This window comes from Malurus melanocephalus, unplaced genomic scaffold, assembly GCF_030028575.1.
Source record: "Malurus melanocephalus ecotype Western Australia unplaced genomic scaffold, MMel_1.1 scaffold_13, whole genome shotgun sequence".
Taxonomy (NCBI): domain Eukaryota; kingdom Metazoa; phylum Chordata; class Aves; order Passeriformes; family Maluridae; genus Malurus; species Malurus melanocephalus.
In genome coordinates, this window is record NW_026623245.1 from 2,173,429 (window position 1) to 2,198,848 (window position 25,420).

The window sequence follows — 25,420 nt, forward strand, 5'->3', positions numbered from 1 at the left end:
ATAAAGTTTTAAATATAAATTTTGTGTTTTGTAGCATCTGTAAACCCAATCATGAAAAGTTTGCTAGTAACATTTACGTACTTTTTTTATGGGCCTACTTGTTATGGTTGTTTATTAATAAAAATTTAGATCTAAATAAAAAACTCATTCCAGTACTGGCCTGGTATGTGCAGGAACTTCTCTTTTGGTAACTTTTTTTTTTTTTTTTTTTTTTTTGAGAGATACTAGTCTTTATTACAATCCTGTACAATTGTCTTTGAGGGTTTTAATTATTTTAAGGAGAAAAGCTTGAACATCTTTAACTTTGCATCTATTCTCATTTAAAAAAAAAAAAACCCAAAGGAAAAACTCACAGTTTTTTTTCCATGGCTTGTAGGTTATATACCTTAAACCTTCTTATATCATATGGTAATGTAAAATTGCACAAGTTATGATAGAGCTGTAAGTTTTTAAGATGGTTCAGTATTCCTCAGAACTCCATGAATTTGTAGACTGTGATTTTATTCTTGCTCATGAATAAAAGCTCAAAGCAACTTGTATTTATGAGCTGTAAAGTTTTGCATTAAGCCCTAACCTTTCATTAGATCAATGTATCCCAGTAACGTCCTGATGTTAAAGAAGTATTCTCAATGGTTTGGTGGGGACAAAAGGAACTGCAGTTCTTACTTACTTGAAAATAAAACAAAAATAGGAACGTCTAAACCAGTTTTGTTTCTTAAGGATCTTATTTGTCTCTTATTACTCATTCATACGTAACCTGGTGGGTTTTCTTCTCCTCCATCGTATCTGATTTCTTTCATTTTTTCTTCTGGTGAAACTTTGTGGGCAAGGAAAGATTTTGGAAGCAGGAAGCCCTTTAGTATGTGCTTAGGTTTCAGTTCAATCATGTGGATACCTCTTTGCAACAGATGAGCAAAACAGAAGAACTTTCTTCTTAAATAGAGGCTTGTCCTCTGATTCCCAGGCAACTGATTAGAGGTAATTCTCTTCTGGAAAGATCCTTCACCCAGGTAACACATAAYACTGATAATGGTGATGGTTTCTGTGATGCTAAACTGGGCATCTGTGGTTGCTTTTTAAAATAAACCAAACAACCTCAACACCGCTCAAACAACCCTCCTACAGTGTGTTTTGACAACTGTTGCAAAGGAGGAAAACTATGGAATGCTTTATGGAAATTTCTAATTTGTTCCCTTTATGGGTGAGCTTTCGGCTGGCAATTCTTCAGCTGGTCCCTTCACCAGAGGGCCTCCAAGACTGATTAAGCAGAAGGGGTTGCTACATAAAAGCTTAATTTACTGATGGCAACATAGGCTTTGCAGTCATAATCCGTTACTACTTTCAAGATCACTTGCAAATTATGTGCTTGCTGATCTTCTGGATTTTGATTTTTCTTTAAGAAAGGGACGAGTCTAAAAAAAAAACAAACAACTTAAGCTTTTAAGTTTTAACCCCTCATTTTTGAAAAAGAACTTGTAGTCACAGTGTAGTGGTCCCCACTGGGTGTACGTAGGTATTGTGTACCTGGGTGAACAGACCTTATTAATAAAGCAAAACTTGCACAAGATGATAGTTTGTGATAAAAGCTATGCCCTGGGAGTTTGGGGAATTAAAACTCACCTCACTATATCCTTTATTACCAATTTACAAGGTGATGAGGCTGATCCTCCCCTGGGTCAGCTGCATCTCTCCTCTGTCTGTGCCTGGAAGGAGCCTGAGGTGGCCATTACCTTTCCTGATGCGCTGTTTTGGGGACAATTACCGGTGTTTCTGTATGAAAGTAGTTACCCTTGACTTCTGCCAGGAAGATCCTGAGGGAAAAACGAAGTGGCCTGACTGAAGGGTGGCACCATGACAGCTCTGTGACTTTGCTGTACCTCCTGCAAGTGTCTGCTGCACCCCAGACCCTGACAGCTGAGATTTTATTTTCTTTTCCACCTCAGGCAGTAGACTGTCTGATCACCTACTTCTCTAGGCACCAAATAAATAAATGAAGTTCCTCCCTTGCGAAGCGCTTCCTCAGAAGCAGGGAGAGCAGGAATACCCGAGGCTGAGGCAGATGCGCGGACGCCATCGGACCGCCTGCTCCTCCGTCCTTGATGATCTCCCTGCTCCATCTGCCTCCTCTTCCTCCGTTTCCCTGTTGATCTCCTTTCTCCTGTTTCCCCTCTCCTTGTCGCCGAAGCGGGAGTGCCCGGGACACAGTAACTTTTCGGGCGTCATCTCCCCGCTCCGGGCGCTGAGGGGAGGCGGTGGCGTTGGGGCCACGGGGAGGCGGGAAATGGCGCGCGCCCCGCCCCGGCCCGCTGAGGGCCGTGAGGAGGAGGCGGCGGCCGCGGGAGCGTCTCTTCCCGGCCGGGGCTATCCCGGCCCTGCCCGATCCCCGCCTCGGGTTTCCCCGCGGCAAGACGCTGTCCGGCCGCCCGCTCCTCCTCCTGCCGCTGCTGCGGAAGTGCCCGGCTGGGAAGTTTGCGGCCGGCGACGGGGGGAGGCCGAGGGGCCTCTGTGGAGGTGGGTGAGGGGGAGCGGACTGAGGGGCATCGCCCTGTGTCCCTGCTCCGTGCTGGTGGGCAAAGCACATTGAGGGATACTCAACCTTCTGGCAACGAYTTTTCAGCAAACTTTCTCTTTCGTTTCCCCTCCTTCAAGGTACGATGCCGCCCAAGCGTCCCGGCAGAGGCAAGCTGCCAGTCCCGCTCCCTAAAGATATGATCCTGAAAGACACCGAAGGAAAAACCTGGAGGCTGGGCAGTCAGATCGGCCAGGGAGGATTTGGCCTGATCTATTTAGGTAAARTACCACTGCTAATTAAGAGGGTGACTTGCAAATTGCTTCATAAGTTTGTGAGCTGGATAAGGCCGTAGCTTAAAAACGTTACTGTTCTTTACATGCTGTTGGTGAGCCTTGTTGAAGTGTGGCTCTCTGAGCTGTTGTTCCTTTTCCATTCCTGCTCATGGTGCAGCATGTTCTCCGTGGCCTGTCCAGCTTCTTTTGCTGGATACTAATGTACTTTTCTATGGATCTTGAGGGAGTCAACCCAGGTGCTTCTGTGTCAAAGATCACCAAAAAGCAGTGCTAAGTGATGCTTTTCAAAATAAAAGGTACTTTTCTTAGCCACTAGTTTTGGCCTTATGCCAGCCTCATGCTCTGTAGCACTCTTACAGTTCCTGGAAGTGTTATTATCTGGCCAATAGTAAGTGAGTTTTTATCCAGGAAACGAAACAGTAACAATACTTAGCTGGGTGTGGCCTGTGAATTCACTTCTTTTTAACAGAAGTGAAAATGCTGTTCTGTATTTGCTCTGTCCTAGATAAGTTTCTGTGTTTTCTTCAGAAAAAGCTGCTGCATTTCAGTCAGTTTGTGCTCTGTGAGGAGTGAATAGTTCTGAAAGGCAGTTTGTAAAGCATTCTGGGTCACTGCAGAGGGTGTAATGTATGTTACTGTTGCTGGTCTCTATGAAAGAGCAAATCCTGTGTTCAAGGCAATGTTATCAGCTTGGGTGCTTTGTTTGTTTTTTTTTCATGACAGCATATACAAATTAGTCCATAGTGTCTGTTTGCAGCTAAACTGAGCTTGTATTGAGCAGTAAAGAATTACCTGGAAGCAGTTTACCACTGGAGCCTAGTATGATTTTTTAAAGTTAATATTAACTTTATGTGGAATAATAATGCTTAAAACTTGATAAGCAAGTCACTGATATACACAAACCAACTTTCTTTTATGCATAAATCAGATATACATTAGAGCTATACATACAGTAGCAGTACCTCCAAGAAGTTCCTGCAGTGAAGTTTCTGGTTTGTTTTCCTCTGGAATTTCTATAGTTCACATTATTGCTCACTGCTCTGCAGACAGAACCAGTGGGAATAATAAGGGTTTCAGCTAACTGCAGATACAGAGGAGTCAAAGAGTAAGGCCCTGTTGGAGTATTTACAATCTTTTTTCCTTTAGATATATCTGTTAYCTTATTATGACCACCTTTGAAGAATTAGTTGGTTGCTTTTGAAAGATGCTGTGCATTGAGCATATGAGACATGTTTCCAGGGGAAAATAAACCTAAGAAGTGAAGGTGTCCCTTCAATRATGCATTGCCATTCAAAGATAATGGGCAAGAAGATGGGAACTTGCAGAAGTCTCCCACAGACAGAAGGATGTGAGGGAACTGGGGATGCAATGCAGAAAGCAAAGTTGTAGTGGGTGTAGCTCTCCAAGTGTAAACCAAAAATATTGTGTTCCTGAATCATTTAGAATATAGCTCTGTCATTTCCTGCTGCAGCCAAATCACACTGGGCCTTGGGGATTGTTTAGCATGTGGGATTCAGACAGTTCCATGCAGATTTGAGTTTTCTGCCTGATGACACAGACCACTGAGGTGATTTCTTACATTGTGGTGTTTGTTAGAGCTTGGCTCCCAGTGAACTGAGGTGGAGAGCAGTCAGTGGATTAGCTAAGAGTGAGAATACAATCAGGGACTCCTGGTATTACTATTCTGTGTTTTTTCATAAGTGACAGCATGGCTGAGGAAATGCAGCTGCCACTTTTGTAGTGGTATTTGTGCTCATTTAATCCCTTCTTTCAGGAGATACAGTGAATGTTACCTTGAAGGCTCAGTTCCCTTTGTAGCTCATAAATTATAGAGAAAATGGACATTTATCCCTAAGTATTGACACCGACTGAGGCTTTACATTTTTTTTGTTCAACTCTTGATCTCTCCTGTGTTTATGTTAAAGTATACCATTCAGTAGCTTTTTGGGGCCTTGATGCTATAAAATATTTCAGCTGTTTTTGAGAGCCAAGGGGAGTGAAGTGGATGATAAATCTTTGAGATTAAGATATGAATGCTTCGTGCTGGGAGACACTACCTCTCTCTATGCTGTTCAGACATGTTTTTAATACACCTAGAGCAAGGTGTGAGAGGACCACTAACTTTCAGAGAGAACTTCACCTGGAAAGCTGTWGAGAGGTGGGAGACAGGAAAGTGGAGACAGGTTTGATTGCCTGCTAAGTATGAAGAGCACAGCCCTTTTATGAAAGTAAAGGTTAACTTTGCCAGCTATATCTTTTAATAAGTATTTTTACAGTAGCAGTGTAAAGATTTTGATGTGGTTGTTATAGCTTAATTTCCCATTAAGGGTATTCTATACTCCATTAATCTATAACAATGTTCTTGAGACATTTTACGATATCKCTGCAAAATATATTTACAAGGGGTGCATTTTGTGGAATAAGGTTCTATTCCCTAAATCAAAGCTGCTGAAAGCCATTTACTGACCCTGAGTCCCAGGATGCAAATGCAGGATTCAGAACTTCTAATTACATGCATAAAAGTTACCACTATCTACAAGTTCTGTCCTCCCTCACAAATGCCTTCCTTTTTTTTCCTGATTATTCTTACAATTTCCAATCTGGACCAACTTATTTTGTCCTTTGTTGACTCATTSCTTACCCTTGCCTTTTTGTTTTTATCTCAGCCAGAGTAAATCCCACCAGCAGAAAGCTTACAAACATTGATTCCTCCCACTTGTGGAGACAAGTAACAGAAGCCCTCTAGAGATGTCCTCTCAAGCACTGCTTTTGTCATAGCAAGARCAGTGGGGCTCAGAAACTGGCACTAACTCTTACATTAGAAACTACAGTACAAGTTTTATTCTTGTGTTGCTGGTGTTGATTTGCTYTCAGGCACTTCAGATAGAACTGTTATGCCTTTGATAAGGGGAGCAGAATGAAGATCAGCTGAGGAAGGCTATAGCATTGGTGGTCTCACAAGTTTGTAACCTTGTGGAGAAGAGTGGAAAATTAACCCAGAGTTGRGGAGCCTTACATTCTCTCATTTATCTCTCTGATCACAGTCAGTAGTTAACACCAATCTTTATAGAAATCATTCTCTAGTCCTGTTGCAAGCACTCTATTAATGCACAATTTGGACTGAAAATTTAAAGGCAGAAAGGTCACATGATGTTTTGTTAAGATTTSTCTGTCACTGTGAAACCTGCTGTATACAGCACTATCTATTTGCAGGCTTCTTTCTCATGGAAAGGAATGATTCTGAAAAATAGAAATATATTTTTAAATTTGTATAGACACATTTGTTAGATGGTGCCTTTTATGATAGAGCTTACTGCATTGTAAATGTGTTTTAATTTTATGAAGCTCAGGAAAATAAGTATTGATGAAGTCATAACTGAATTCTGCCCTGCTTGGAGATTAGTACAGCGAGTGGACTATCCATTCCTTCTGAGTTTTTCCCTCACATTTTCAAGGAGGAAGAAAAGAATTTCTTCCTGGGCAGTAAAAAGGGATTAAGTGCATGAATATTGTCTTTTAACTAGCAGCTTCATGAGCCCTGCTGCAGGTGGAGGTAAGGAGGAAGTCTGGTTGTGGCGTTTTCTGCTTTTAAGCTTGGATCATAGTTCAATCTAACTATCGGTATTCTGGGAATCAGGCTGAGGTGTAAAGAGAGTTTGTTTCTGTTTCAGAAACACTAATTTCCATGGATAATTTGTGAGCAGTGGTGTACCTGTGTCAAGGAGGAGAAGCATYGATGAAAGCACACTTGGTCCTACTGTTTGTTCCTTGCTTTGCTTAGGAAGCTGCTTTAGCAATTGGTTCTGGAGAAACAAAGTCCTTCAGCAGTTGCTGAAATTAAAATAGTGCAGCAAATTAATTAAACTTGCAGTAGTATGATACTAAAAGATACATTCAGCAGGATTTTTATTAGCTCAAGGAAAGGAAGAATCTTAATRGCAAAGCCCTGTAATTAAAAGCACAGGTAACTCATGTTGAGGATGGATTTTTCTTAACTTCAGGATGTTAAAATGCATTGTTCTTGCAAATGTGAACTTTAGTGTGAAAACAAATTTGTTAGTAGACCAACACCACTCCAGGATGAGTCTTTTTTTCTGGTTACAAATATTAACAGTACAAATAGAGATATTGCAAGCATCCTGTTTGAAGGCAAAACGAAATCATAAATTTAGCCTGATTTTCCTACCAAGAGGTTACTTAGGGCTGTTTACATGGTACAGACCTGCACCATCTGTCAAAGAGAAAATACTCCTTACCTTTACTAGTTCTTGTTAATGAGTGCTTCCTCTGGAATCTTCTCCCTTTCTGCTTCTTTTTTGTTCCTCTTTGAGTTCCTAGAAGTCTTGGAAAGCATAATTAATTTTTTCACAGTAGTCTAAAGCCTGTTACAAAGCCTGCTTTACTGTTGCACTTYAGTGTTCTGCTACATCATGTGTTGGGGATTCTTTTTCCATATGCTGAGTAATGCTGGGAAGTCAGGACAGCAGGTTTGATTGATTAATTTTATTTATTTATTTGTTTTCAGTGGGGCGTGTAGGTGGAACTTTGCGGGGCAGCTAAGGTGCCTGTTGCCTTACCGAGGGCACTCCTTCCGTTGTCTTTGGCACCTGTACCCTACTGAAACTGGCATTGTGTCTTCTGAGTGGGCACCATGTCAGACCAACAGATGGGCTGCAGCAGAATCTTGCCAGAAAACAGTTTGTGCATCAAGTTTTAAATATTAGAGGCCTGGGCTCCCATCTGAGAGTGCTGCAAGAGCAGGCCATGCAAAGCTTTTCTGCCTGGGGTTAAAGGATGTGTCATCCCTATTCCAGCTTGGAGTAATTAACTTTGAAAGTCAAACAATTGGCTTCCATTGCTGTGGAATACAAAACTTGGGCTCTGGTGAGTCAAGATTAAGGTTTCACAGAAATATGAGTAAGAAATATAGTGAAATTTCTTAACCAGTACTGAATGCTCTTAACTTGGAGGCATTTGGAGTTATCTGCAAAACAGTTTGGTAGTTGAACACTATTTCTCCCCAAATCAGTTTGSTTTGGTCTTGTGGAAGATAGATCTAATGGAGGGCTCTGTATCTGTAATCTGTGTAAAACCCCTCCACATTCTTAAAGCTACCTGGAAGAAGAATCTAGAATAAAACCTGGTCAAAAATATTGCTCAGCAAAGAGTCTATCCTGGGAACAATGCTGCAGCTATAGAGTAACAGAGAAGCAGATCTTCCTTAGGCTGCATTAAAGGTGGAGTGAAAACACCCTTCAAGCACTGAATATTTAGTTTTTGGGAAACAGTGGATAGTGCAGTGTCAGGGAGAGGGAGGCAATGGCTTTGTTTGTTTTTAAACGTTTGCCTTAGCACCCTCCCTAGGGAGGAAATAGTTGAAGTTGTGTTAAAAAGCAAATGCAACTTTTTATTTACTTGTGTACATTTTGTTTTTAGTATTTCTGTTCCTGCAACTTGGATCATTTTTATATTGTTAGATGCTCTRAGTAGCATTCCTCCCATTTGTTACCCATTGAATTTAACAGCTCTTGGCTTGACTTAAGCAGGGGTAGAATTTTTCCAGCTTTTTTTATAGGTTGCCTGTAACTTCAAAAATGTGATATTTTTTGAGATTAGTTTCTATTTCTGCAAAAACTAGGCTGATGTATCACTCTTCAGGATTAGTTAATGAGTGGAATGAAGCAAAAATAAAATAGTAGCAGCTAAAGAACTTTTGGAAATACTTTTATTCGTGTTTCCCAAACAAATATATCCTCAAAATATCCAGCAGTGGCAAAGACACCAGCTGTGGACAGGAGCAGAGATGTTTTTCCAAACTGCCAAATCAACGCTGTTTTCTTTTCCACTGTGTAAACTTTGTCAACAAAACTGGTTCTGTGAGAGCCATTGAAAATATTTCACCATATTCCAAATGTGACTGCCACAAATTAACTGCTAAAACTACAACAAGCACGTTTGAACTGGCAGACGGAATTGGCATGTTCCTCTGTCAGGCTGCAATTGTGCTGTGTGGTTGTAGGAAATGGCAGTTCAGCCATAAACACCMTTTTGTTACTATAGCTTGTTAACATTTAGAGAGCTCCATTAATTAAGGTCGTGGCACTCAGCAACAAAAGGGATGGTTAAAGTGGGTAAGGCATAACTGCTGTGCTGGATGAAACCAGGGAATTCTGGATATGGGTTAATTCCAGGTAAGTTATTTGTGCAGGCACAGCCGTTGGAAATTAAGGCCTAGGATGTGAATCTTACTGCACTGCTTTATTTCAGAGGGCATTTTAAAGCTGTGTGCTMCTCCTGGCATGGTAGCTGTGGGATGAAGGGGAGGAAGGAAAAGCARAGCTGTGCCCTTTGCCTTCTGCAAGTTTTTTGCGAGACTCCTCTTGGCATGAGGTGAAAACAGCCACAGCCTCATCCACAGCTTCATGTTGCACCAGTGTTCCCAGTTAACGGTTATGCAGCCAATGGTTTTGGCTGTGTGCCTGCATCAACACTCCCCTCCTCAAATGGCAGGGGTTGTGCATCTCTAGTTGATAAAAACAGCATAAACTGGGAACTCATACACTTGTTATGCTATTTAATTTTTTTTTTGCAAACATATTCTCGCCATATCATGCTTTTGGTACTCTCTGTGAGTACTTATCTGCCATCAGAGACCTCCTGCGTATCAGCACTGCTCTCCTGCAGAGTCTCTGCTCACTGTCCTGCAGTCTAGCATTTAACTGATTGTAATATTATAAATAGCCATGTGCTACCACACAGAACGAGGCTAGCACATGGCTAATTACGAGTATACAGTAATTAACTATGAGCTAAACTCGCAGGAGAGTATGTGGTAGTGGTCTATGAGGTATGTAATCAGACTGTTTGTTAAACCTTGGGAGCCTTTCCAGTCTGTTAAGTAACTAKACATAGTAATGAGACAATTTTTTGAAAACCATTTATGTTTATTTATGGACAAAAAAATAGTCTGTCTTTTTTCTGAGCTGTGACTGCAGTATTGCTTGTTGAGATCTGAATGGGTAATTTAAATGATGTAGCAAAATGTACACATACAACTTCTGCTTATCTGTAGGGATGAGACCAATTGTCCCAGCATTATCTGTGTAAAAAGTTTAGAATGTTACTCATGAGGAATATTGTGCCTTGTTCCATGTATGTGGAGTAAAAATAATACCTATTCTCCTTTTGTAGACTTTTGTAACTCGTTTTGTGGGTCACCTGCTTCAGTATCTTGTTGAGCTTTGACTTTTCTCTCTTTTTACTCTGTAAGCATTGTCAGTTAGGTTTGGGTTTATTTTTCTTCAGGATGTTCTCTCAGTGTGACTCCAAAAGCATCCAAGCCAGCACAGTGTAAGAACCATGGGGGTGAAACCCCTTTGCTGGACTACCTCCTGTTAATTGCTCTTCTCCATTACCCTGACAGCTGTTACTCTCTTCCAGATTAGCATGAATGAGGCCTCTCTTTATAAAATGTCAAGAAGTCTACAGGGAAGTTAGAGCAGACTCTTTCAAATACATTTAAATTTGGTACTTCTCTACACCCATCAAGCCTCTGTTAAGTAACTTGGAATTGAATTRTATTTTCTTATTCAGAGGTTCTTTTCTGATCTGTGTCAGTAAGGGAGCACATCAGATTCTGTTTGGGTAATGTGAATGTGATTGTGATGTTGAATGCAGTGAAAACATATGGAGTGTGTTCCTTTAAACTAATGTCATTTAATAACACATGTTCTATTTGTGGCAGAGAAAAATAAAACACATAAATGCCTGTGCCTTAATTCCCAGTTCAGCACAGTACTGTGGTAAAAACAAAGTGTACCAAAATTTCTCTTCTAGTTGTTTTAATTTGTGTTCTGAATGTGACCATTACTTGTGTGAGTCTATGGATAGTTCACACCTTCCAGAGTTAGTGTTTTAATATTTTATTTTTATTTTAATGTCATTAGCATGGCAGCATTCACATGGGGAAGTGCCAGTGGGGAGCCTGTGGGTGTTTGGGGTGTGTACACTGCCAGATTCAACCCAGATGCTGAACAGAATTGAAGGAAGATGGCAGCTAAAGGATTTAATTTTAAAAGTATTTTTATGCTCTGRCCATCAAAAAAAGTCAGCTTGGATGGTTTGATTAGATCCAAGTTTACTTGATGTTTATTTTGCAGATAAAAGTGGTCTATTTTTGTGTGTGCTGATGGTTGAAGTGTTTCACACCTGGACTGTTGTTGGTATTTGATCATTATCAGAAGTTTGAAAGGGACACTTATTTCCTAGGAACTGTATTCTTTTTACTTTTTTTCAGTGATGATTCTAAAAGATGATTTAGTCTCATTAAATTTTAATCCCAGTGTAGCTCCATGTAGCTTCAGTAGTATCAGAGAGAGCTGATAGTTCTGTCAGGGTCAGAAGAAAATAGGATTGCATTGTCTGTGCACAGAGGTTCTGTCTCCTGGGCTGTAATTGGCACATGTGGTCAATTACTGTTTTGAAATCTCTACTTGCACTGAGGCACAATCCCTCAGCTCCCCTTTAGGCAGATGGTGGCTGTGCTATCCCTAACTTGGGCCAGTGTCTAAATAATGCCAGAATAGAAATCAAGGTTCTAGGGCCAAATTAATTTGTGATAGAAGAAAGCAGACAATCCTGTCTAGAGGCATAATGTAGGTCAGAACTTTTAAGTGGTGTCTTTGTCACGACAGTAGATTGACAGCAACCAAATACAGTGGTTTTCCAATTGGCTGGAATGACTTTAGCAGAGTCTGTCCTAATGGAATTGCTCGTTGTGGTGCAAACATGCACTGAGGATATCCTGCTTACCCCATAGTTAATATCCAGGAGGACTTCTGAAAATATGACTTAAAATTGCTTCTTTACTTGTTGATTAAAACTTCTGTGTGTTGGTTTTGTTTGGTTTTTTTTCTTTGAACTGTGGCAAAGCTCTGACCTTTAAAAGCAGTAATTCAGACAAAATGTTTACTTTGTTGTGTATTTTTTGGTTGCCTGATTCAATGTTAGTTCAGTCTTTATTTGCAGTTATATCTTGTTGCATACAGCTTGATCTCCATCTCTTTGTTCCTTTGCAGCATCCCCTCAGACCCAGGTTCCTGTAGAAGATGATGCAGTGCATGTCGTTAAAGTGGTAACGTGCAGATCTCATTTCTAAATTATTAACTTGCGTGCAGTTCTTTCTCTTAATTATCTATCCTTATTTTCAGCATTGGTTCTGTATTGCATGCTTGTGGSTTTTGGTGCTTTGGGGTTTTTAATATACTTTCCCTCCTTGGGGGTGTATTTGGCATTTCCATGACACACAGTATTTCCTTGACTTGGCTTTTTTCTTGATTACAGCTCTCAACAGTTAAGTAAGGCAAATTAGACTATGATCTCAAGCACACCTGGTCTGCAATATTTCTGAAAATAGTGTCTYAAATAATGCCTGAATAAATCTGTGTTGTTTATGAAAATGTGTTGCCAAACAACTTTTCTTTTTAGCTACTTATTAAAATTAAATTTCAGGTGACATGGAATATGGGAGATGGAGGGGAAAAAGGGGGTTCGTTTTCTTGGTATTTCTTATATGCTTCTATGAGAAATGGTTGTCTTTCAAATGCCTGTTACGATACCAGGTTTATTTATTTCTCAACAGGAATATCTTGAAAATGGCCCCTTATTTTCTGAGCTCAAATTTTACCAGAGGGCTGCAAAACAAGAGCACAGTAAGTAATGTATCAGCTCTTATTCAGGTAGATGTAAGGACAAGTTTGGGTTCAACTGCTTCTGTTAAGAGCTGTTGCTTTTGAATTTGAAAGCCAACTCATTTCATATACACTGAACCAGTCCCAATTGGTGCTGTGGTAATTCTGGATTGCTGTAGATTTTGTTACTTGGTGTTGTCCTTGTGCTTTGTGATCAGAAGGCAGAACAGAAGCCAAACAGCCAGAACAGAACCAGATTTATTGTGTGCATAGTAATGAATGGACTCCAGAGATAGGCCAGCTTTAGGACAGAGAAAACATCCCAGACCTGGAGTTCTCAGCTATCTTTAACCCAATGTTATGTTTTCATTACTATTACAGTAAGAAAATGGATGARTCTCAAAAAAATAAGATGTTTAGGAATTCCAGTGTTTTGGGGATCAGGCCTGGCTGAGTACAAGGGAAAAAGGTAATAAGATRAATGGTAATTAAGCTTTAATTTGACTGATGACCCATTTTCAAAAATGGAGATTAAGTCCTTTCTATCTGACACAACSTGGCAGTCATGTCTTAAAGGATTCCTCCCTTTTCCATATTTCCTGATAGCTACAGGTTCATGGTCATGGAGAGATTGGGAGAAGACCTTCAAAGAATCTTTCAAGATTGTGGAAGCAAGTTTAAGAAGGAGATTGTTCTGCAACTTGGGGCACGAATGGTATGCACAGAGAGAGAGGAAATTGCTGTGTCTTGAATTTGCTGAGTTCAACTAGAGAATTATCTTGCTAATACAGTTCCTTTAGGTGGCTATTCATTTTAGAATTAAACATCTGTAAATATTAAGTATTTTCTTATGTCTCTTTTTTTTTTTGAAAAGGGTATTAAGTAGAAAATCAAAAGACCCTCCCTACAGACTGAAATTTGGTCAAACCAAGTTTTTTTTCTAATAGGTTAAAACACAGCCCATACACTTCAACTTGTGTGTCTAGACTGAGATGTGTAAGCCTATTCTCATATGTTTCAACATGTATTGATTTTTTCTTTCAGTGTCTGAAGGGTATTGTATTAGACATCCATATTTGTCAAAGTTCACAATTGCATGCCTGAATGCCAAATTTTCAGTGTGTTTGCTGAACACACTGATCATACAGGCCAGGATTAGGCCTGTCTGCAAATACCAGGTTTTTTTTCAAATGGGTGTAGACTGGCACATTCCAACAGAAGATTAAATATGTGCTCCTTTTTAATATGACTTGTGTTGTGAAATACTGTGAAATATTGCTGTCACTGAGCAGAGGTAGAATGAAAATGGAGTAGAGGCAATGGTCTTAAGTTCCAGGAAGAGGAACTCTTAGACTGGATACCCAAAGCATCCTTTTAACCCAAATAATATTTAAAAAAAAAAACAAAACCAAAAACCTGAAGGGCTTTCACAGTCACATAATTGATAAATTTGTAACCCTCTTTGTGCTCTCCAGACATCAGGATTAAGTTGTCCTTTTGTATGAGGGCAAATGTGTTTTTTAATAATAATCCAAGCTATTGTGCTTCACTAAGGAGCTGAAGAATGGTGATGCAGGGGAGATGGTGACATGAAATGCAGGTCAGGTAAGAACTGGCAGTGTTAAATTTATGCCAAGCCTTTAGAACTGATTGAATATGATCTTTCTAAGAGCTTGGTGTTCTTGGCATTTCCTCTGGTGTTTATAAAGCATTAGTTTAATTTTTGTTTTGATTTAGAAACTGGTACTCAGGATCTTGTTACACAGGGATATCTCATGGCAAAGTATGGCTTGGTTATGRTTTTCCATCATTAGTCCAAGCCAAATCTGCCAGCTCAGCCTGTGTAGTCCTTGATTCCCCTAAGTGAGAAATATTTGGTAGTAGGGTTAAGAGCAGAATGGAGAAGATGATGATGATGTTTTCTCCTCTGTTGTAAATTCTTTTCTAGTTGGATACTTTGGAATACATACATGAAAACGAGTATGTCCATGGTGACATTAAAGCAGCAAATCTACTTCTGGGCTACAGCAATCCACATGAGGTAAGCATGATTACTTATCTGCACTTTACTATGTTTATAGCCATTTAAAAGTTTTAAGGTATGTATGTTCTGCTTTAACAATTCACTTTATAAAAGGAGTTTATACATGAACATTCACATCTGCTCATGACATATCTGAGAGTGGCTCTGTGGAGTTTTAAGGGGGGAGAAAGAAGCAGGACAAAGCTCTACTTTGTTCCTTCWCTATTCTGCTGACCGGGATACTGGTATGGATGGGTAAACTAATGAAGAGAAGAATTGACAGGACCTAATTGCTGCTCTAGGTTATGCCAGTTAAGGGATATTAGTAGAGATTAAGGATGTGACCCATTATGTTTTCATTCTTGGAGGTTTTAGCTTTCTAGTATTGCCTGTCCTGCTTGTTGTAGTGGATATAACAGGTAAGTAGGATTAAAGTTGCTATTCTGTAACACTCCCAAGGCCTAAAGCTGGCCTTGAAATGAAAGTGTTTGGGTGAAAAGTTTTGAAACAAATCTTTTGGTCTTGTCATATTCCACATGCTCTTCTGCTGAYGTTTTTTCCTTTCTTCAGGTAATAAAATTTAAGTATGCTTTTTTAATTGGGAAAAAATAATTTAGGAAAAAAGGACATCTCCAACTTCACTTAAATATAATTAGCTGTAAGCAGTACTTCTTTCAATTTTGGTTTCTCTACTGCAGTGATAAAAGAAACAGATCTTGCAAAACAGCTCTCTGCCATTGGAGGTGAACCATTCAAGTATATCTGCTCTTTTTAAAAGCTTCAAATGAAATGGCTGAGTCAAATTTAACTTGTCAGCTTTCTGAAAGACATAATTTRAAAAGCAGCATGGCTGTTTAAGACAACCCTGGGTTTATACAGTGGTAGCAGCCAGTGCGTAATCACAGTTTATGGTGTTCTTCTGAATCCAAAAGAGGAGGCTCTTTAGAGCCAAAACGATCTGCACCATTAGCATAACTCAAATGACTTTTCTTTTGTCTTGGCTATTGTGTATTTTTATGACAGCAAGAAATGCTGCTGTTTTTCACATTGCAATCATTTTGGAAGTGTTCACTTACAGTAATGGTGAAATGTTAGGACTTGTAGCTGACTTAGAATTGGGCAGATTGCTGGGTGATTTTCTGATTTGTTTCACGTGTTATTTGTATGAAGATTGTGCTGTATTTGTAATTTGTTTTAATGACAGTAAAGTCATTGACAAGTTAAAAATACAGTACTTGTGCGTTTACTGGACTTAGGGTTTAGGGTTTATTTTCTAGGGTTTATTAAAGAAAAGAAATCAATAGATAGTCCAGTTTGAGTAGCACCTAACTCAATATGTACGAAGTATATACCACCACTGGGAGATTTGCTGTAGAATTTTGTTTCAGCAAAATTTCTCTTCCACTAAAATTATTCTACAAAACATCTTCAAAAGTTCTCATTCTAGTTGAGAAGTGCTAATGGAGGAGAAATTTCTAGTATTTGCTTGCATTTGTATGGTATGAATTAAGCTTTCATTTCTTAATGTGTGAAGTGTTTTGGCCATCCTCCTCTCTCTGCCAACACAGTGAATAACTTGATTGCCTTGGTCTGGGGTTTTCTTTTTTTTTTTTTTCTTTAAAAAAAGGTAAAGTGATCAACTTTGTCTCATAAATAGGGAGTGAGAGCATCTAGCCTGTGGCAAATTGCAACTCAGGAATACAAGCCCAGAGGCTTGTGGAGCACCAGTGGGAGTTGGCATAATAAAACTGCCTGACCTAACAATTTCTGTGGTGAGGTTTTTCAAGAATTTTATGATAGGGGGTTCTTGCTCTTTAGGGTCTAGGATTTTAAGAGGGAATAAATTGTAAGTTTTCTAGAATTAAAGAAACTTGTTCTTCAAAGAAACCAATAGCTTACTTATCTCTTAAAAATAATATATATCTCTATTCAAAATATGATTCCATATGCTGTTTTGGTGAAGAGAGATAAATCTCTGTTCAAAAAAATCATGTGAACATTTATACTAAGCTTTCTTCTTTTTTTTTTGYAACTGCAGGAAGTCAGTGAGAAATTTACACGTAAGAATACACATCAACAGTTACTAAATGACAGGAAAAATGCAATTTCTGCTGCTGGTCTCTCTCTTTTCTGTAAATTAACCTGGTAAATTTATGCTACAGCCAATAAATAAAACAGTCCTTTTTCTGAAAGGAGATGTGAAATYCATACTGCTCTCCCCTACTTTCTGTGGCAAGGCAGAGAAACAAATAAAGTAAAGGTGCTGTCACTGTGTGACCTCCAAATGATGGTTAGAAATGGGGAGAAGCTCCCAATCAAGTGACCTCAAAGAGCTGCAGATGTGCTCAATAGGAGGCAGYGAGGCCATTCCCTGAGTTACAGGTCACAGGATCAATTCTACAGTCAATGTTTCTGAACACGGACCTGCACAGTGACTGACAAAGCAGCAGTGATGGACTGAGGGGAGTGCACAGCCCATGAATCTCACAGAGGCCTGAAAGGGAACTTGAAGTGATCAGACCTATAAATTACAGACCAGGTGAAGCACAGTATCAGGGCTGTGGAGAGTTAAAGATAATTCGGAGCACGGTCCTAACTGTATGATAGAGCAGAACAAGAAGCATTGGTAGAGACTCTGARAGAAATTCAAATCCATTAATCTCATTTAAATGGTGATTACTAAGTGGTCACCAGACAAGAGCCTAAAATCTGCATTTTAAATAAATAAGATATGTGAGAGCACCTCTTCCAGACAGTCATCTAGTAGTATTCTTCCCCCATGGATTTTATGGGCAGACATGCTGCAGTGTTGCAGACTCAAGTCTGTTCCACAAGTTAKCTGTTTGGATTTTGAAGCTGTAAACTTTAATTGCATTTGTACCTCAGTCCTGGTTTTAAGTGTTTCTTAGACAAGATAGTTACACAATAGAACTCTGACTTGATTATCAGGGAGAGAAAAATACAAAATTGTTTCAGAAGATACAGAAATCATGCRTTGATCTTATGGGAAATAGTTGCATGAAGGCAATTCCAACTTCAAGCTGTTTTTCATTCTGAGCTGAATCATTGTGATTCCCGCTCTTTAGCCTACTGGGACAGATTTCCTAAAGATCAGATGAGTTGAGAAAAATTAAAATATTTTCTTTTCCCTTCAGGTGTTTTCAGGAAGCCTCCAGTAGGCAGAGATGCCCTGTGCCCCTTCCCCTCGCTCCTTTGGTAACCTGCTTCCCTCCTTCCTTGGCTTTTTTTGGTGGAAGATKCTTTTTCTGTCCCAATCACAAACTTCACACTTCCTGTCCCAAAATGCAAAATGGACCTCAGTCTTTTTTGTACTGCAGTGTCCAACTGAACTTGAGAGCACTGTGGCCATTAGCAGTCAATCTGCCTCTTATTAGTAGATACCTACTTAATTATTTACAGGCRTGACATAAGCCTAGGAATGGAAGCACACAAAGAAAATCACTGTATTGTCATCCTTTCTGCAAAAAATCTCCTGTTCTGTCCTTCAAGATAAAGGGAATACCRTGAGAATCCAAAGGGCCAGGCTAATAACTCCCCAGCTCAGCACAATTAAATGTCAGAATGTGTACAAGTTGTAAGAATGTTACACCTTTAGCAGATATTTAGCACTTCAGATACCAAGCACTGTGAGGGTGTCATGCACAAAAAGAGGAAGGCTGGAACTAATTGGCTGCTTGTGCTCACAAATAATTATTTGTGTCTCTGATAATTTGCTTGACTAAGATGGGTGCATTCACATGTGCATGAAAACAAGTGTGAAGACTTAAAAAATCTGGCTCCTGGTCTATAACACATCTTTTAATAACAGACCATGCTAAGCACTGCAGAGTCTGGTGCAGACTGGGATGTGTAAAGAAGAGGAACTTGAACCAGAGCAAGAGTTACAATAAATGAGTGAGAGGGAAGGAGTGTGCAAGGTACCACAGCCAAACCCAGGTGTTCTGGGCTTATGGCCCTGCTGCACCTTCATCATCCATGCTACTATTTCTTATTCCAGTTCTTGTTTATCTTGATTGCTCTGCTCTGTTTTGTTCTYTTCTTGGTCTTATTTGTTGTTCCTAAAAAAGGCATGCAGATGAAAAATATTTATGGTCTTGAAATGCGTATTAACACTGGCTTAATTTTTCTCAGTATTCTTTARTATTCATCTTCTTTGCCCCTTCACTATACCCTTAAAAAATCCACAACAACTATAAACTATAAATTAGCTCCCTCTACCATGTTCTGAGCAAATTTGGAAGGGCATGCAGTGTTACATTATCAAAAAGTGACAACTAGCTATAAAGAACTATGTATCTTTTTAATGATGAAAGGGTTATAATGAGAATTGATGAAATGAAATTAATGGTAATTTAAAATAACACAGTCATTCTGATAATGGTTGTGGCAAGGTTGTAACAGTGCATTGCTGGTTTTGTACAAGCTGAARGGGATTGAATTTTGTTGGTGGCCAAGAGGCTTTGCCTTGAGAGGCTGCCATGTTTGTGGAAAAATTCTGATGTGAAAATTATGGAAGTGATAAATTGCTCAGCTAGAAACAAGCTGAACTCATGGCCAGCTTTTGAGGAAAACTGCTGTATCAGGTGTTAGGATCACCCTGCATGTGAGTGGCTTTAAGAAGCACTTGCCTCATTATTTACAGGTCTCTCCATCATCAGTCAGTGCAGGATAACTTAAAGCTACTTCTCACTTTTAGGGGGGTTTTCAGTATAAATTGAAAACTGCTCTGCTAATACTGCTACTGAGGGTATTTTAAGCAAAAATATTGCTTAAAAATGGACTGCATTAATGGAGTTGCTTAAAATAAAAAAGTACAGTTAGTGTGATAGGATAAGTGGGATTTTTTTTACATACTTCAAGTTTGACTAGCAAATATTTGTTGCTACTTTCTAGGTGGCCTGTTGTTGATGTAGTTTGAGAGATGCTGGGCTGTCACATGGAAGTCTCTACCACATAAGCTGGCATGCCCAGCCCAAACCAGAGAGTTGCCAGAGGTGCTGTGGGTGTATTTTTTTCCCTTACACTGAAATCTCATTTTAATGTAAGGCACAGCCTTAATTCTTAAAGGTATTTTATCTTCCCGTACATGTCAAAAAACCTGTAGTCATGCAAAATCCAAAGCATACCAGAGTCTGGGAAGAATGCACCTTCTAGGCTCCTCTCTCCTTCCCAGCCCACAAAGAAGACTCAGAAAACTTGATATTTAGGGTAGTTTGAGTGAGTTCTCTGACTGACTGTGAGCTCAGTTAGGGCAGTACCAGAKCATCAGGAATATGCAGGAGATAATCAAATCAGTCAACCCAACCAATCTGGTGCCCTGTCCCAGATTTTGTAGCCATCCATGCCTCTGGTCTTTAATGTTGTACCCCAGTTTGGATGGTCTGTCAGGTGAGAAGCATCATCGATAATCTTAAAAGCCATCCCCCTGCAGGAAATGAGTGCTGCAGCACAGCTTATCACGCTCCAGATAAGCTCAGATCCTGCAGCAGAAACTGTAAAACCAAGAGACCAGCAATCCTAGGATTTGAAGCTGCCTGGAGCACAAACAGGAATCAGTAGTTCAACAGAACGTGCTACAAAATAATGTGTTAAGTTTTCTTCAGGGTTTTTTGTTTGTTTGTTTGCTTTTGCCTTTACCAGGAGTGGGATAATTAAATTGCAAGTGAGTGCCAGAAAAGTCTATTTTAGACTTTTTTAGGATAAACTGGTTTTTAGCTAAAGAAGAATATAAACTAAGGTTTGAATAAGATGTTTTTCTTTATCATGTAAAAGATTTAGAAAAAGTCATCTCTGTGTCTTCAGATGATTTAGCTTTTGCCCCAAAAATCCAYAGATGGAGTGGTGAATGTGGCACTATTGCTATACACAGTTTGGGCCCAATTTTTCACACTGATTTAACACTATGTATTAGCTTCAATGACTGAGAGTGAGTTTGTGTCTTTTTAAAATGCATTRTAAATTCAGGACTGGTTTACTAAAATGGCTTTCTGGGGTGGGGAGTGCTGGTTTGTTTTGCTTTGCTTTATCGCACATTTTCAATAGTTGTTGCCAGTAGGAAGTCAGTGGCAGTGACATTCCAAAGGGTGGGATTCCAGTTGGGCCAGTGCCCACCAACCCTGTGGCCACAATCCATGGAGCACTGGAGCCCTGTGTCAAGTCCAGCTGGGAGAAGCTGCTGCCTCTTCCTCTGGCTTTGAAGCTGCACAGTAGAGTTGAATTTGAACAGTCTCAGCTGCTGGAAAATCCAAACAGAGGGATGTGTGTGTGCCTGCTTAAGTAAGGGGAGGAAGGGGTCCCATAAGCAACGTGAGGCTACATAAAAGGCATATTGCAGTTTATGATGTCTGGATGCCCACCTGGAGAGCAGAGAGCTCAGGAACAAAATAAAATGMCTGAAATTCTGCTCGACTCTGAAATAAGATAAGAGTATAGTAGTGGAAGGATTTAAATGGGGAGGGCAGCTGATATAGCCCCCAGTTGTATATATTTTATCCTGAGGCACCATTTGGTTTAATAAAATTTAGATCTAAGGCTGTCCTTAACCTATCAGTTTCTTAAGACTTAATTATAAAGGTTATACTTTCAAAGGACAAAAGCATTATTCATTTGTCTGTTCATGTCTTCCAGGTTTATCTTGCAGATTATGGACTTTCCTACAGATATTGTCCCAATGGGAACCACAAACAGTATCAGGAAAATCCTAGGAAGGGCCATAATGGGACAATAGAGTTTACCAGCATAGATGCCCACAAGGGAGTAGGTAGGTTTCTTTTTTTTATTTCAGATGAGTGATTATAGAATGAGTAATCAGGCTGTGAGAGCTGCTGTACACAGGAGAAGCAGTGTTGGGGATTGCTTAGCCCCTCATGTGGTGACCTCCTCTACTGCCTGGGAATGCCTCCCCAGGGCTGGGGGAAGGGGCTGCATGAGGAAACCTGAGAGGCTCTGCACACACAGCACTGGAGCAGCCCAGGACACCCTGAGAAGAGCTCAACATCAGTCTTAATTGGTTCGTGTTGGGAGGACTGGTTTGTACTTGCTGTATCCTGCAGAGGCAGGATTTGCAAATGTTGCATTGTCAAGGAAGGGTGTTTGGAGTCTTTGCTGTCCTTTAGGGAGAGCTGTGTCTGAGTGTCACCATCTGTGTTATGGGAGGATATTTCAAGATGACATTCCTTCTGCAAGGACAAAAACCTTTTTTGAAGTCATAAAGTGTTAACTTTTTGAAATCTTTTTCCAGTAGCCTTTCATATATCTTACTTATTTAAACTCACTTTGATGGTATTGGAAACACATTTGCAGGTAAATTACATACATAGTCCTTTTATTGGATATTGATTGTACTGCCTTGCATTCCAAGGCAGACTTAATTCAACAATTCCCTAATTAGTTAAAGTCATAACCTATGTCTTGTATTCATTTACCATTAATTAAACCTTAGCTGTTTATTACACTGCAGTCCAAATCCAATAGCAGACCCATAGAGCCATGGAAAAGGGACTGGGAGGTCAATATTGAAAATATATGGTGTAAAGTCCCACTGATGGCTGCATTGTTCACAATCAATATGGTCAATGCAACACAACTTTCTTAGTTGCTATGTCAGCAAGACAAAAAGTCAATTCTAATGTTATGCTAGTGAAAAAAATGGTGATTATTGAAAAACTTTGACTCTTGCTACAAAAGAGTGTTTTTTGTTAACTTTTCTTTCCCCTTTCCCTCCCTTTCACCCCCAAGATCTTCTCAAACAGGGGGAATGGTTTGCTGCAGCCGGCTTGGTGAGGATCGGTGTCTTGAGTGATAACTGCAGGAATTTGTGCTTGTTAATAGCTGCTGAACTGTTACCTTAAACTAATACTTTCTAATGAGTTTTAGTTGGCACAAACAACTGTATATTATTGCTTTTTCTATTAAAAGGACCATTGACCATGTAATGTAGAGGGTCTTGATAATTTGCCGGAGCTGTTAAAACCTGCAATCGTTTAACTCTGGTCATTAGGAAAAATGAAATAAGACTGGCAAGTATTTCCTGCTGCGACAACTGCACCATTTCACCTGCTAAAAAATATTTTGTGGTGAGGAGAGCATCTGTTTTGGTCTCTTCTGGCCTTCCCAAGCATGCAGGATGTTTTCTGGAGATCTGACTCCCTGCTTTGTCTGGTAGTGTGAGCAGTGTGGCTGTGCACTGGTATCTSATGTGGATGCTGTTTGAAGAGTAGGTGGATGTTGGAATATTTGGGATTTGRTTGTTGGATAGTTACAGCAGCCAGTTTGGTAGTGTTTGTTGATAGGCTTGTGATTACAGGACAGATAATTCCTTTTCATTTGAAAGGGTAGGGAAATTTTACAGACTTGGGTGGCAAAAAGTGTGCAGATGGAAGTGTGTGGTTGTTTTGTTATCTGTGACTTAGATAACYTCCTCAGGTAACTAAAGCCTTGATGGAATTGGTTAAAACCAGAACACTCCACAAAACAAAATATTTAGAAAGATAACTGTTACACTTACACTTGAAAAGTGTTTGCTCAATAACTGCAAATGGAGAATCCACAGATTTTTCTGGTGCTCGTGCTGGAAGAGTGTGCAGAACACTATGTGGGATCTGGTATGTTGCAGACCATCCAAACTATTCACATGGAATGCCAGCTCTGAGGTTGTGATRATGTCTGGATTTCAGCTGGGATAGAGTTAATTTTCATCCCAGCAGTGGTTTGGATTTAGGGTGAGAATAACATTGATAACACAGGGATGTTTCATTTGTTGCTGAGCAGTGTGTACCTTAAATCAAGGACTGTTGAGTTTCCCACGCTCTGCACAAGGAGCTGTGAGGGACTGTGCCCAGGACAGCTGACCTGGCCAGAGGGATATTCCACACCATGGGATAACAGAGACAGTGGATAAACGGGGTGGGTTGGCCAGGAGGGGCCGATCACTGCTCAGATGGTGCTGAGCAGCTGTGCATCACTTGTCTCTCAGGGGTTTGTTCCTTTCTTTACCTTCCTTTTCACTATTATTTTTAAAATTTTATTTCAAGTATTAAACTGTTGTTACCTCAACCCATGGATTTAACTTTTTTCCCTGATTCTCCTTCCTGTCCCTCCAGGGAGGGGCAGGGGGTGAGTGGCTGTGTGGTACTTTAGTTGCTGGCKGGGGTTAAACCATGACAAACAGCCTGAATCCATTAAGGTCAAACTGCCAGAGTTTCCCGTTTGCAGCAGAGCTCTCAACATCCCAGGGAAAATCTGCATCTGTAGCAACTTCTGTTGGAGATTGCACAGGTCCAGCTGGCAGAACACAGTGATGGGTTTCCCTCTTCTCTTGTGAGGCTGAGAGTCAGAGATGTCTCAGGATACTGAAMGACTTCCAGCAGCTGGGACAAAGGGCTTGTTTGCTCAGCAATCTTCTGGATTCCCTGCTTGTGGTGGAGTCTCAGCACAGTCTCTCATGTACAAAGTGAGGTAGGGTGTTCTGAAAAGTCTCTAAAGACTCTTGGCAAAGGGAAGCTGCATAGACAGCCTGCATTCTGCTGTCACCCAGCTTTTCAGAATCGAGTATTTTGTTATTTCAATGCTCTAGCAATATCATTCTAATTTTTAAATGTTATTTTGTAAAAATGAGATCCTTTCCAGAGGGCATTCCCTGCATGTTTGTAACAACGTAAGTATCCTAACCCCCTTGAACAGCATCAGCTGCTGCGCTGAGCTGGACAAACGAGAACATTTTGACTTGTTCATGAAGCAGCTGCTGAATATATGCAGCAATTTGAGGGACATGCTGAAGCTTTAACTACATTAGGAATCTGTAGCTTTCAAAAGTGCCTCTTGGCAATGCTTGGAGCTGATACCTTCCTTGCATAAAGCCAGTCAAATGCATTTACTTCCCAGTAATTTAAGTCAATGCCAGAGTTTTCCTGGTTGAATGGAGGATTTAACACAGCCATGTGCGGGGTTATTCCCAAAGCTCTCCATGGAACTCACCAGGTGTAGAGTTATGCAGTCCACTGAGATCCAAAAAGTTTCCTACCAGTGGCCACTGCAGAGAAACACTTTTGTGTGGTGGGACTAGTCCATGATCCTCTGACAGCCTCTGGTAAGGCWGAGTGGGATGTGCCATTCCCATGGCAGCTGCATTGTTGAGCTGTTTGGAGTTTGCTTGGGACCCAGTAGGGCCCAGTTTGGCCTCTGCCACAGGATCCGACCCACAACATTGGCATTCCTGGATTTGTGGCAGGAACCCATCCCAACCTGTGTGTGGGTATTTGAAATTGAAAGCCTTTATATTTTGATGCAAATTTCACAGGGCATGACAGTGTTGTCGGTTTTAACGTCACATTGGAGTGTATTCACTGTATTCATTTTTAAAGACCAGCCCGCATAAACAGTATTGCATTTTGGTTTGTTGATTGATAATTAAAGAGAATTATATCTGTACTCAGTGTACATTTAAAAAATTGTTACACAGTTAGTGTTAAAAAGTAATATTTGGATCAATGCCTCCTATGGATTTTTGTAGATTTTCTTCTCACTGAGGCTTGCAGTCAATACCTAATTTCTCTGGAGATTTACTGCATTTAACATATTGAGGTTCTTTTAAATACTCCAGTCCTGTGCATTGAGTGCGTAAGCGCAGTTTTAATTTGCTATCATTGATGAACATAAGAGTATGAACTGTCTGTGCTGAATTCCCTCCAGCATATATTTGTGTTTGCCATTGATTCCAAGATGAGTCYTCTCCCTTCTCCCAACATTTCACAGTGACTCTGAGCAGTGTTGCCATCTTTCACATCAGGTAGAAGCCCCACTGAAACCTGTGCAGGGCTGATATCTTCACCTGGAGTGGTAAAAGCTGCTTCCCACAGGAGTGGGGACTTTGGACAGGCTTCTC

General features: G+C 40.2%; 1 protein-coding gene across 4 annotated transcripts in view; it reads left to right on the plus strand.

Annotated features, from left to right (window-relative positions):
- The first annotated feature begins 2,307 nt into the window (after nt 1-2,307).
- The window catches only part of VRK2 (VRK serine/threonine kinase 2), a 37,049-nt gene continuing 13,936 nt past the window's right edge, over nt 2,308-25,420 (plus strand). For all 4 annotated transcript variants that reach the window (XM_057382369.1, XM_057382388.1, XM_057382379.1 and 1 more), the window contains exons 1-8: nt 2,308-2,511; nt 2,650-2,790; nt 11,883-11,938; nt 12,446-12,515; nt 12,876-12,963; nt 13,101-13,209; nt 14,443-14,535; nt 21,166-21,298. In XM_057382369.1, coding sequence (XP_057238352.1) covers nt 2,655-2,790; nt 11,883-11,938; nt 12,446-12,515; nt 12,876-12,963; nt 13,101-13,209; nt 14,443-14,535; nt 21,166-21,298 — 685 coding nt within the window. In that variant the 5' untranslated portion in view covers nt 2,308-2,511; nt 2,650-2,654. The remainder of the gene's footprint in view (nt 2,512-2,649; nt 2,791-11,882; nt 11,939-12,445; nt 12,516-12,875; nt 12,964-13,100; nt 13,210-14,442; nt 14,536-21,165; nt 21,299-25,420) is intronic.